General features: G+C 37.1%; 1 protein-coding gene across 1 annotated transcript; it reads left to right on the forward strand.

The window, feature by feature from the left end:
- Positions 1-2548: 2548 nt before the first annotated feature.
- Positions 2549-5554, forward strand: LOC120277751 (bifunctional riboflavin kinase/FMN phosphatase-like). The gene is made up of 6 exons (XM_039284598.1): positions 2549-2655; positions 2779-2965; positions 3402-3532; positions 3653-3722; positions 3820-3885; positions 5513-5554. Exons 1-6 carry the CDS (start codon positions 2592-2594, stop codon positions 5526-5528), a joined length of 534 nt encoding a protein of 177 aa, XP_039140532.1. The 5' UTR covers positions 2549-2591; the 3' UTR covers positions 5529-5554.
- Positions 5555-14219: the final 8665 nt, after the last annotated feature.

Below are 14219 nucleotides of genomic sequence, written 5' to 3' on the forward strand. Positions count from 1 at the left end.
CATTTTTAATTTTAGAAGAATATAGCTAGTGGGGTTTAAAAACCGCTCCAAAACCATGTAATTTCTTTTTAATACTAAGCTATGCAGGGGCTACAAACCCTCTACTAATCACACAATTATTCCATAATACCCTCTCAACAAACCCTCACCTCCCTTCCTCGTTCCTTTCACGCTTCCCGTCATTCAGTGCCTCCCTTAAATCCTCTCTCTCTCTCTCTCTCTCTCATCCCCATCTCCATCCCCAACCCTAACGCTAACAACGCCTCTCCTCCTCCTTCTCATCCTCCTCCTATGCCTCTCATCTTTGCCTTCTCTCCTCGCCGTCGTCCAGGTAATCATCGTATTCGGCGACTCCACCATCGACACCGGCAACAACCGCTATCCCCACCGCCTCATACAAGAGCGACTGCATGCGCCTACAGCGCTGGTGACTTTCCTTAGCAAAGCCTACCCAGCTGGCGAATTCAGCAGCAGCGGTCTCTCGCCCCGATGACTTCTCACGCGACGTGCTGGCGCCAACGTATTCACTGCTATCTCGATCACTGCTTATACATTCGATGACTTACGCCTTTGCCATTTTGCTTCGCCTCCGCCCGGCCGCCGGCCTCACGACAACGCCACCTCCAGGCATGCTGGTGATGGGTTTCTCGATCCCTCTGCCATGATGCGCTTTCTTCCCGCTTCTAAAGCGACCTCCTTCGAATAGATCAAGCCGCCCTATTCTCTGCTGGACCTTCCTTCCTTTCCCTTCCTTCCTTCGTGTGTTGTCCATCCTCTAATGAGATACTCTGTTTTTCGAGTCTTTTTCATGGTATAGTCACTTCCTCTCACTGTCTATGCTTGTTCTTGATTACTTGAAGTCGGGGCTGATGTTTTAAAAGTGTAATTGGTTAATATTTGATAGGTTTGCTATTGATAAGTTGTGAATTGTTGCATGGATCTAACTTTTTGGTGTGATTCTGATGCACCTATTATGTGAGCTTATTTGTGTTTTTATCTGAGAAATTGGTGTAGGATTTTGGTTTTAGCTCTCGAGTTTGATGCTCTGCGAGTGAGATTTTTGAGTTTTTATTGGGTGAAATTCAGTACAGAAAGCATTGGATGTTTTTGCTTTTGTTTTGTTTTGTTTTTCCAATTTTTGGGTTGTAAAAGTTGGATAGCAGGACGAGGATCTAGGATTGAGTGTGATATGTGACTTCATTGGGTTTTTAATTTTAGTTTATGCACCATTTGGCTGCTTGCCTTTTATTTGCAAAACTATTGGTGGCATTGAGAATATTTTTGAGTGTTCGTGAGTTAAATTTGATGACAAAAAGACTGGATCTAATCTACTACTAGATGTATGGAACTGATAAGCTGCTGGAAGTGACAAGCAAAGAGAAGATCTTTTCTTATAGTGTTTTTCCACTTTTTGTTTTATAGATATGACAATTTTAGAAGTGCTGTGGTAGTGATGGTATTACACCACATCATTTGATCTTTCTGCGGTTTATTTATGGAAGATCTCAAATGTGTAAGTGAGATGAATTGAGTAGATGCATGTATATATTACTGTTTTAGTCATATGGGCCTGAATATGTAGCTCATAAAATAACAATCATGATATATGGATGATTATTCCAAATAATCTTGCCTTTGATTTTTAGTCATTGTTTACTCCCTTTGCTTGTGCTCTTTGTTATGTTGAAGTAGTTAAGTCTATATTCTTTGAAATAAAATGATAGTGTTTTTGAATAGTTTTTTATGCTAGAATATTTTTGCCTGGAAAATACTTATTTGCACTTTACCATGTAAGAATGCTGGGATCTACTATATTTTCTGGTGGATGCTAGCGCATTAGATACTTTGCAAAACAAACTGTATTTTTCGTTGATTGCGAAAAGTCTGTGAGATAAGTTCATATGTCTTTACTTATTGCTATGTGCCATTTGGACAACTCGATGAAACAAAAGTACACCATTGAAAAACCTTTTGCAGCCTCTATCAAATAATGCTTTCAGAAAAGAGGCATTTTTCAAAGTTCTTTCTGTCGGCCATGGACTTGTAGCCTCAAAAGTGAACCATGGAGTATCCTTCCTACCATGTGTTAAAAGCCTCTGAGCTGCATTGGCAATGGCATCAAATGGTGAGAAAAATATAAAAGCTTGTTCTATCCTTATTCAATAAAAGCCTACTCTATCCCTCATTTTTGAGTGGTCGAGAGGGGATGCCCGCGAAGGTGGAGGTCGCAGGGCATACCAGGGAAGAAACGTCACCGGCGAGGTATGGATATTGGTGAACCCTATGCACGGTAGTTGTTGATTTGGCCGTTTAGGGTCGGGAATCTCGACCGGCAGTCGTTGGTTTAGGATTTAAATTGATGGCTGGCTATTAGTTTGTGGGCCTTTGATTCAGCCCATTGATAATTTAATTTCTTGTCTAGTATCAACAAATTGTCTAGTTCTTGTTGTGTTTTCTTATTAGCTGAATTGAAGAGCATTGTTATTATTTATATCACTAGCTATTTGTTCTTGTCTCAAGTTGTGTACCTTTTTGTTTTTGTTTGTTTTCCAGATGAATTTTCGAGATTATAGATAAACAATTACCTCTTCATGAAAATGGCTTTTTCTAAGCCTTTGTCTAGGATGGTGTCACAAGTTGTTCTTGATTTGGATGGTACTTTTGAATACCGCTTTTTTTTGGATTTTATTTTTTTGGGTTCACCTTGTATTTGTTTTTATAATTTCAGAAAAGTTTCTTCTTTTTTTCTTTTTATGCTTTTTTTTTATGCTTATTTAGATGGAATTGTGAATGACGTCTTAAAGAGGTTTTTACTCAAGTATAACAAGCAGTGGAATACCAAAGTGGCACATAACCTAGTAGGGAAGACTTCAAGGGAAGCTGCTACCATTTTCTTGCAAGATTATGGACTCCCTCTGAGTGTTAAAGAATTAATGGATATGATTACCCGGTTGTTCTCTGACCAGTAATTCCTTTACTTGATTTTATTGCCCTTTCATCAGAGTCAGGGACATGGGAATACATAGTCATTTTGCCTCTCCATTTTTGCTTGTATCACTATTAAATTTCTAATGTTTCATTTATCTAAAGAGTTTTTAATCCCTGACTACTCCTATGAATGAATCTTTTTTCCTTTGATTGGTTCTTCAACCCTTAATAGTTGCTAAAACAAATTGTAGCCTCTCTCGGTTTTGAGCTCTTGCTATGGAGGAAAGGACAATAAGAATTCTCTTTCTAAGTTCTCATCCTTTGATCATGTGAATATATTAATCTTTGGCTTACATAATATGATTTCTTTTCCATGAGAATATCAAATTACTAGTTGTGTTAGTGTTGTTATGGTTACATTTTCACTGTGTTATGTTTACACTTTAGACCCATTAGCATGATTTAATTTGCAGGTGGTACAACATTAAAGCTTTTCCATGTGCCAATCAGTTGATAAAGCATTTGAGTAGTAATGGGGTTCCAATGGCTTTGGCTTCAAACCCACCAAAATTGAACATGGAAGGCAAAATTTCTGACCACCATGGTATTTGCACGCTTAAAATAAGAAGAATGTTTTTGATCCTCTATGTAAATCCAGTAACCTGACTAATTGCTAATTATAGTGTCTCTTTCTAGTTTATTGGTTTTTTGTGTCTTGTCGTAGGATGGAAAGAGTCCTTTTTAGCCATTGTTGGTGGAGATGACGTTATAAATGGAAAGCAATCACCTGATATGTAAGATATAGAGATTGAGTTTTTAGTCTTCAAGCATTTGTACTATTTGTGTTTCTAAGTTCATGGTTCTAACCTTTTTGTTGTTGTCCTTTCAAAGATTTCCTAAAGCTGCTAAAAGGATTAACACTGAACCATCAAACTACCTAGTGATTAAAGACTCACTGTAAGTGTTAACGATGCCATGTTATTTATTGGAAGTGTGTCAGATGTACATATTTACATCATTACTTTTGTTTGTTTGGATCTGTCGTAATTGTGCATCCTACTTTGTCTGTGGTCGCACCATGACATTACTAATGCTATGACAATGCACAAACATGCCTTCAGTTTTAGCCATATATAGTCAACTTAATTTCTTTGAAACATAATATTGACTTTAAAAATATAAAATCAAACTAAAATCTGAAAACAGATATAATGAATGAGCTGAACTAGGTTGCGTTAAGTGTAGCATCACAAATGAACAGAAGGTATAACATGTACAAAAAATACATTTCAAAGAATATTATCAATGAAACTAGAATGCAGATTGTCTGTGATTTTACCATGAGATGTAGCACTTCGATAAGTTAGACTAATGGAGTGGCCACATAAACCAAAGATCCGGTCAATTAAGTGGCATCACAATTTAGTTTAACTGATCATCATTTATAAATGAAACCAAAGTAGTTTGCTATTTACTAATAACTTGTCTTAATAGTGCGAGCTTAAATTAATAATTTCCGCTACACTCACAAATTTAATCACACTTTTTAAAAGTAAGCAAGTTCTTTCACTATAATTTGAAGACATTGATTCACCATACCATCCAACATCACATGGTGATAACTGTAAAAATGGTATGTCAATAAAAATTAAAAAGTAAACAAGTCGAGAAGGTGATAACTGTAAAAATGGTCATATCAAAAAGGATCAAGAAGGTGACGAGTACTTAAACAAGAACTACTTGAGGCCACTGATAAACCCCATAATAACCAAGTCAATATAAGAGAAACTTCAAAAAGCAATTATAATCTAGATGGCCTACTTGCAGGGCACCCAGAGTGTGATAGATTGCAATAGAAATTATTTAAGAAATCATGCTAGAATGATTTTTAAAATACCATATCTTCTACTAGAGTATTCAGTATTTTTAGCAGTATAGACTGCACCGATGAGTAGTAGTTGTGTAAGTTTGAACGGATGGTGGGTTTCCATAGCTAGAAAAAACACAACCAGATATAATCGAATCTTTTGTACTAAAATTAAATGGCATAGATCTTTCTAATTCAAAGAAAATTATGCAACCCCTTTATTGTTCATAAAGAGTCAATAAATAATATTAATTTATAAGAAATTCTAGCTTGCATTTAGCTCATAAATAGATATGCTACTTCGTCTGAAATAGAAGTCCCCATAACATTTTTCCCAATATGTCTGTATTATTGTATTTGAAAGTTTGTAACTAAAATGAAAGCCAACCAAGCTGAGAAAATCAGTGCTTACTGGCCAAAAGATTTATTTTATAAATCCAAGACTGTTCCCATTTGAAAATGTTGGATTTACTTCAACTTCGAACTAGGGAATGGGACTTCAGACTTATCAGCATGTAATTGTCTAGTCCTTTGGAAGCTAAGTACCTTAGAATTTTTAGGAAGACATTATATGTCCTTATGTCTCGTGGGCAAAATGATATGTTTTAATTATATATTTTAAGAAGAAATTTCCCAGCCAATAGAAGTTGTACAATTTTGTGTATTTCTTAATTTAGAATTTTGCAAGTGATAGTATTCTAATTATTGAATCTTTAGAAAATGTTGCAGGTAAACGACCCGGCTTGACTACCAATACTCACGTGAGCTGCCTAGAAAGCCTACGACCGCATACCACTGTCTAAGACAGAATCCAAAGGCGAGACCCCTCATGAGTGATGTTGTGGAGACTCTTGAGCCCTTACAATGCAGATGAGTGCAAGTGAAGTCTCAGCTCATACACCAATTCTTGACAGTCTTTTTGACTAAAAATATTTTGTAATAAAAAAATAGATAAATAGTGTAAAAAAATTTTTACATTTTGATTAATACACTTGAGCTCATTAATTGTCAATAAAAAAACCAATGAAATTAAAATTAGAAATGTATTAAAAAGATTCATGTTTTTATATACGAGGTTAAAGAAATTTATTTATTATTAAAAGAAAAATAAATTAAAATTCAATCTAATTAATTAACAAATTTAGAGGCGGTTAAGACCACCTCTAAAAGTATGAACATATTAGAAAAAAATAATAGCATTAGAAGGGGTTATAACCACCTCTAAAACTATTGATTTGAGATAAAAATTATTAGCTATAGAGGCGGTTATAACCGCCTCTAAAACTATATTGAAGAGTAATAAGAAATTATTAGTTTAGGGTTATAGAGGCGGTTATAACCGCCTCTAAAAACTATATTGAAGAGTATAAGAAATTATTAACTATAGAGGCGGTTATAACCGCCTCTATGCTTGTTATGAAAAACCGCTTTCGTAGATAAAACTTACCCCAACGGTTTGTACAAACCGGCTTTAAAATGTAGAGCCGGCTTGATACGAGGCGGTTTAGAGCGGGGTGAAAAACCAACCCCTATAGCTATAGAGGCGGTTAAAACCGCCTCTATAGGGGCTTTGAAAAATCACTCTAAAACTTTGGTGTAGTGTTGAAAGGGCATATGAAAACCCCATGAACTTATTTAGTCTGATCAAATGCACTGTTGGTTGTTTATTAGGCTTGGGTGCATGCATGGAATTGAAAATGAGGAGCTATTATGGACAGATGTATTGAATGCATTTGTTTTAATTGTGCATTTTGAAATATAGTGTTGTACATTTTGAAGAAAAATTAGTTTTGTATAAATTAACTATCATTGTCATTATGATTGAAAAACTTTTTGATAATTGTTAATTCCGATGTCTAGAAGATTGTGGTATCGATCTAGAAGAAGACCTTTGCACTCTTATGGGTGTTCTCATATAGGTGTGCATTGTTGTCTTACTCCAGAGCCCATTCTGCAGTTCCAAGGTGAAATTTATATGTCTCAGGGAATTATCTTGCAGTGAAAAATATTGAGAATGAAAGGAGGAAATGTTCCTTCGTATGTAAATATAAAAAACAAGATGATCACAAGTGCTTTCACTGAAACATTATCATATCAGTATAATAAAAACAAGATACAAAAATGTCTAAACATATAGCACATGGTGATGACAATGCTTCCCCACAATGAATCACCAAAAACCGAAACAAAACACAAACTAAGGAACAAGCCAACAAGTGTGCACACCCTTGCATTAGCACTTGAAAGAGAACAAATACATATTATGATGTTAAGGCAAGTTAGACCATGCCAGATGAGAGTCCTTTTAAAGAACAGCTGGTTAAATCTCAATTCCATCATCCAACATTGCAGTAATTTATTCCTAGAAAGTGAATAAGCACCAGAGGATCTGTACTCATCCATGGAGTGAATAAGTAACAGCAGGAGCAAAAATAAAAGGGCATGTAACAAAGGATTGTATATATATGTTTTAACAGAGCTGCACAGCAGCTCAAACTCTAACAGACTCAATAGGAAAACAAACACAACAACAAGATCAAAACACACGAGACCTTAAAACTAAGCCCCAAAGATGGTGCAGATGTTCATCAACCATTGTGGCCTCTCCCCTCAAATGAAAAAGGGACAATTGTGGAGAATTCCTTCCTTCAGCAGCAGCTTTATCAGAGATAATGTTCCATTCCATGGGGATCAACTCCACTTTGTATGTCCTCCTTGACTGAGCAATCTTTAATGTTGTTGATAATAGTTGAAATTGCCAGTTACTCTGCCCCCTCTTGATCTTCAATGGCATACAAACTTAAGCACAATCTGTAAAAATTCCACCAATCTTGACCCCTCCTTGAGCAACCAGCTGAAGTGCCCAATCCATTGCCTTGGCCTCTGTTTCCATGCCTGATTCAGCTCATAACTGTTGACATCATGCCATAAAAACTCTCTTGTCATTTGAGATAACGATGAAACCCATTCCACCTGTTTGTGTCCTCACTGGACCAAGAAGCATCAGAAAACAAAAAAATCTAGAGCAAAAGTGGAAATCTAGGTTTAAAAGAAACTTCCCCATTTTGAGCTTCATCCCACTAATGTATTTTTTAACGTGATTGATGGTCCTGTATGAAAATCTTCCAAAATCTAGTTGAATGCCTTTGAACATTACATCACATCGGGCTTTCCAAATCAGTGGTGCTTTCCAGTCAGCCAAAGAGTAGCAGCCATTATAGATGCAGCTTGATTTGGATGCATGTAATCCTGCAAATTCAGCCATCCACCATCTGCAATGTTCCCTCTTGCACTGACATTGGTCCCTAAATAAACATTGATGCGAATCCAAATATCCCTGACCTTAAAGCAATTGAGAAACAAGTGATTCATATTTTCAAACTCAGTCCCACTGACAGAAGACACAGAGAGTGGGAGGAGCCATGTTCATGGCATTAAGATAATCATAAGTCAAAATTCTACCATGAAACAAAAGGCAAGTGAAGAATTTGATTCTAGAAACAACATTAAGCTTCCAAAGTTTTAATTAAACATTCTAAGAAAAATCTTCCATATTCCTGCTATTCAAATATTTGTAAATAGAGGAAGAAAGTTTGTTGCTATTGGCAGGAGGGTACCTAAAACCCAAGTATTATTTTTAGCTAAAGAAGCCGAAGGTAAGAAATAACAAAAATAGAACACAAGACAATTAAAAACAACAAATTAAACTGGAAGCAGAGATCCTCCAGCCAATGTCGATCAATTCTATCATTGTATCTGGGGACTGGTTCATAAGATCTGTTTTAGGTTTTGGATGTCAGCGTTGTAGTCCCATGCGATTTCCTTTTGAAAATTGCTGATAAGCTGCAGGATTCCAGGACAATCACAATAGATCCTTTGAGGGTTCCATCCTTCTTCAATGCAGAAGCCAAGAGCAAATTTGATTGCATTAATTTCAGCTCTAATAGGAGTATTTGTGGTGGAGTCATTGGATCTTGCAAGGAGAATATATTTGTGATTTGCTATGTCAATGAAACCCAATCCAGTTTTATTTGTCTCTGCTTCCCAGGAGGTATCAGTGTAAACAGAGATAAAAGGAATAGAAGTTTTAGAGGTAGAGAACTTCCTCAAAGGATTTTGATGAGCTTTGAAGTAGTTAATTTGCACAGTAAGACCAGGCAGGCCTTGTCAGTTATATTTTGATAGTTGGGCTTACAGTTTTTGAAGATGAGGTTGCAACGAGATTTCCAAATGATCCAAGTAGTTGTGGCAACAAGGGCTTTGATCAAGTAGTTGTTCATGGGACTATTAAAATTGCAGGTTATCCAATTCTCAGAGCTGAGGAAGTCATTGTTTGGATAATTTAGACCCAGGTTATGAAAGAGTTTATACCAGCAAGGTTTGATTTTGTTGCAGTTCCAAAGTAGATGACTGGCTGTTTCAGATTCTAAGTCACAGAACTTGCAACGAGCATAGGGCCCAATATTAAGATCACAAAGATAAGCGCCAGTTGTCCGATTTCCATGGCAATTTTCCAGATAAAAACTTTGATTCGACAAATAACACATAAATTCCAAATCTGTAGCCAACCATGCCAAGTAGTATCAATGCTTGTGTTAAGATGATCATAGACCACCGAAGCAGTTGTAGTTTTAAGAGAAAAAAGGCCCCAAATCCAAGTATTCTGAGAAGAAGGATCAAAAATGATTTTGTTGATCCTCTCCCAGTCCAAATTGTGGCCGAAAAACAATGTTCAAAGAATTTCTATGGAGATTTCCTTGAAAAATGAGATCATCAAAATTTAGAGAGTTCAAGGCAATATTCATATTCAGATAAGTGGGTTTAAGAGCAATAGGCATATCCATGATACAAGGGTCTTTCCAAATATTAGTCTGAGAAGGATTGCAGGAAATGATTTTTGAAATTGTTTTTAATAACATCAGCATTGCTACAAATGCTTTTGTAAAACCATGAAGTTTGAGAAAGAACATTTCTATTCCAAACAGTGCGATTTCCATACTTTTTAAAAATGTCCACACAAATTCTCTCCCAATTGGTTGGATCGAGGTGCGACTCACCCCGGTCATCGTGTCACCAACTTCCTTGACCTTCCGCACTGGGCAGGCGCCTTTTGTTATCAAAAATTCAAGATAGAGAAAATATATTTTTGTCATGAGAGAATGTCTAGCATGCTTGAGATTTATAATTCCTAAAACCCCCCATCAGGCTTGCTAAGTGTAGTAATAGTCCAACCAATGGAGTGAAAGCCACTTCTATTGCTTTTTCCTACCCCCAAAGAAAAAGGCTCAGCCATTTTTGCTATATTGTCCAGGATAGCATCAAGAATTGCCTATAACTGAGAGATAATAGTTAGGAATGGGAGAAAAATGCAACTATTCGGAAGAACAGCTTTGCCAATAGTGGTAATAGAAGAATGATTCAAAGCATGGATAGTGTTTTTGCACACTGGTTGTTGAGAAAAGTTGAAATTGATTAACTAGGAGTTTTTCTTTGGGGAAATAGGGATTCCAAGATAAGTAAAAAGGGAAATTGCCAAGTTTAATATTGAGAATATTATAGATAGATTTGGCAATGGTTTTATTGCACCAGAGAGTAAAATAGGTGGCTGATTTGTTAAGGCTTGCTTTCCCACTCGTAAGATTCTTGGTAATATTGAAACATAAGAGACAATTTTTAGCAGCCTTTTCTCGAGGCAAGTGGTTATGATAATAAGATCAATGCCAGTTATTAAGTGATTGAAATAATGGCTTAAGGAGCTACTGTAAAACCCTAAACAAAAATTGGCTGTGCAAGGGCCCTATTTAAAAATAGGAAACAAATTTTTGGGTAACAAGGGGAATAAAAAGAGGATAAATAGGATCACCTTGTCGAACCCCTCTACTTCTATTAATACAAGAGGTAGGAGTGCCATTGATTAGGAAAGAGAAAGAATTAGAATTTAAACAAGCATGAATCTAGGAAATACAACAATAAGGAAAGGATATTTTTTAGAGGTAGCATGAACTAGAATAGCTTTCCACTCTATGGTATCAAAGGATTTTGCTATATCTATTTTAGCAATCATCCTAGGGTTTTGAGGAATCAATTTCAATCGAATGAACAACTTCCTGTGTGTGTTGCAATGACATTGTCATAAGCAGAACGACCAGAAAGATATTCATTTTGTTCGGTCCCAACAAGCTTATTAATAACATGCCTAAGACGATTTGCAAGGATTTCTGAAATAAATTGTAGCAATACATTGCATAAGGAAATCGGGTGGAAATCAGTCGACATAGTTTGGCTTGTCAAACTTAGGGATAAGAACTACAAAAAGGTCTACCTTAAGACCGAGGAATTTGGGAAGTTTAAAAGAATTGAGCAAACAACTTTGAAGAAGTGATCACCAATGGCATTCCGATATAGAATTCAATAGTTAAACCATTAATTAGGCTGTGGCTCTTACCTCGGGGCATTGAATTTAAGGTATGAAATACTTCCTCTTGGTGATCAGCTTTGGTTAGATCAATCTTATCCTCCCTCTAAGAGAGTGACAAAAGTCATTAGGGCACAAGATTTAAGAAAAATCTAAAGTCTCGATTAGAAGAGGAAGACCCAGAGATTGCAATAATAATTTAGGAAGCAACAATTTCTCAAGTTGAGTTGAGTAGATATTACCAGTGGTACCCTTAATATGTCTCTCTTTGCTGCGATGATGCTTGATTTTGACCGAATTATGAAAAGTATTGAGTATTTTTGATCACCTTTTAGTAAAGCTCATTGAGTTTTTGCATGTTGGGCTCAAAAATATGGATTTCTATCTCAAAGAACGATTATGACGATTATATAGAGCTCGAGCCATATAGGATACCACAAATCAGTGGAATTTGCGCTTTAGCTCTTTGGTATAGTGATCTCTCAAGAATATTATGAAGTTCTGCTTTCCAAAGAGGTCATACTAGAGGTCCTCCATCCGATCAAGTTAGATTTAGAAAAGTAGTAATAGAAGAGGCAAAAGGAGTGCATGTAAGAAGAAGAATTAAGATTCCAAGCCTTAAGAATAACTAGTTGTATGCACTCTTTATAGTCCAACCAATAGTTTTCAAAATGAAAGATTTTGTTTTTATGAAAAGAAGGGTTTTGAGCTATGAGAAATAAGGAGGCATAGTTTGAATTGGTACAGGAAAGTGTTAAGGTATACAAATGATAAACAAAGAAGGTTTTACTTTAGTATATTTTAGTAGAAAAACAAAGCTGGAACTTTATCAGCTTGACTTAGAATTCAAATGCAAAACAGAGGTTACAATATAAAGAGTAGAAAAGCAAAAGCTAGTTGGATCGACAACGCACACAAACATTGAATGAAAAAGCAAAAAGTAAGATAAGCTAAAAACAACATGAGAAAAGTAAACATCCAATCACACCGAACAAAGTTTTTGCTCCATCCTATCATGCAAAGAACATTCCCTATGCAACGCATACGCTGCTATTCCGTCTCTATTAAGTCAACTTCGTAGAGGGTCAGAGTAGCAACCTTCATCATACTCCCCTTAATCTGAACCTCGTACACCTAGTTCTTCTCTCGAACTGCTCAAACTTGTAGTTTGGCAGGCCTTTTGTGAAAAATGTCCTGCTTTCGTCATGTGTGCTGCAGTGGGAGATGCAGATGGTTTCATCTTTTAATCGTGTCACGAATGAAGTGGTACCTGGTGTCTATGTGCTTTGTGCGGCCATGAAGGATAGGATTCTGAGCTATGGAGATTGCAGATCTATTGTCACACAAAGCACATAGTATCATCCCCTAGAAGATGACGTAGCCACGCACCTACAAGCAACTGAGATGACTGAGATGTATTCAAACCTGCATGTCGGATAGGGCCATCACTGGTTGCTTCTTCGAACACCATGCGATAGCGCCGGAGCCGAGAGAGAAAAACCCACCCCGAGAGTGCTTTCGCTCTGGCGTCTGGGGATCCTCCCTCGACCACCGCTCGGAATATCCAGCATGATATAGAATTCATCGTTCTTTGCATAATGGATCCCATGTCCGATGGTAGCCGCCTCACGTAACGGAGTATCCTTTTAACCGCCTCCATAGTGATGTTTTTGTTGGAGATTGCATGAACCGGATACCACCGAGACAAACTTGCATGATGTCCGGACGAGTGTGAGAGAGATACAGAAGACTCCCAACGACTCGTCTGTATTTGGAGCAATCTACCCTACCAGAGCTATCATCTGCATGTAATTTTTCATTTAAATTCACCAGACTTGCAATAGGGTTGCAATGTAGCATTCCAGTTTTTGTCAGTAGGTCTTCAATGTATTTTCATGAAAACAAAACTGAGAATCATTCCCGTTGAATCACTTCTAAGCCAAGAAAGTATCTCAATTTGCCTAAGTCCGGCATTTCAAACTCTTTCATCATATTTCTTTGAATTGTAGTAGCATCTCAATGGAGCTTCCCATATAGATAATATCATCTACATACAGGCATAATAGCAAGATATCTGAATTTTGATGTTTTCTGTAGATTGTTGGCTCATTTGCACTTCTTGTGAAGCCTAGTGAATGAAAGTGTGCATCAATCCCCGACTGCATCTAGGCTCTAGGGGCTTGTCAAGACCGTAGAAAGCGCCTTATGAAGTTTGTAGACTTGTTCTTCCTTTCCTTTTGATGACAAATCCCTCGGTTGCTTTCACATAGACCCTCTTCATTTAGTACCCTCATTTAGGAACACCATTTCGATCGCCTAACCGATGAATGATCCAACTCCTTTGAGCACCAACAAAGAAAGAAAAAGCCTGACCGCTCCATTCGAAAGCAAAGTGAGAATGCTTCCTCAAAATCGATTCCTTCTATCCGACAAAGAGCCTTTGCGACAACCCTAGCTTTCTTTCTGAGGAGAGTACCATCATGATTATACTTCGACTTGTACACCCATTTAAGATCGATGGCCTTTTCTTCCTTCTCGCGTGCGGTTAGCCTCCGTGCATTATTCTTTCGGGATCGATTGCATCTCTTCTTGCATGGCATCAAGCCATCCTTCCTCTTTCGATAGCTTCTTCATAGGTTATTGGGTCCAGAAAGGGTTAGAGCAAACAAACATGCATTAGAAATTTTCGGATAGGCTTTTATATACCTGTTGAGTGCCATCATCTTCAACTGGGTTCTGGGTATTCGAAGTTGATGAGTTGTTTTGTTGTGTGTTATGATCCTGATGCATCATTTTCCATTAATTTGACTAATCGTGTGGTGGAGAGAGCTCTGCATGATCGGATGAACCTCCTTCATCCTCGTTATCAGTTTGCACATAGTTTTCTGTAGTCGAGTCAACATTCTTTGACCAATTCCATTTCTTTTTCTCAAAAAATTTTACGTCCCTACTGACAAGGACACGCCTGATGAAAGGATCAAAGATCTTATACGCCTTCGCATCATCACA

This window comes from Dioscorea cayenensis, chromosome 2 (genome assembly GCF_009730915.1).
Source record: "Dioscorea cayenensis subsp. rotundata cultivar TDr96_F1 chromosome 2, TDr96_F1_v2_PseudoChromosome.rev07_lg8_w22 25.fasta, whole genome shotgun sequence".
In the NCBI taxonomy this organism is placed as follows: Eukaryota; Viridiplantae; Streptophyta; class Magnoliopsida; order Dioscoreales; family Dioscoreaceae; genus Dioscorea; species Dioscorea cayenensis.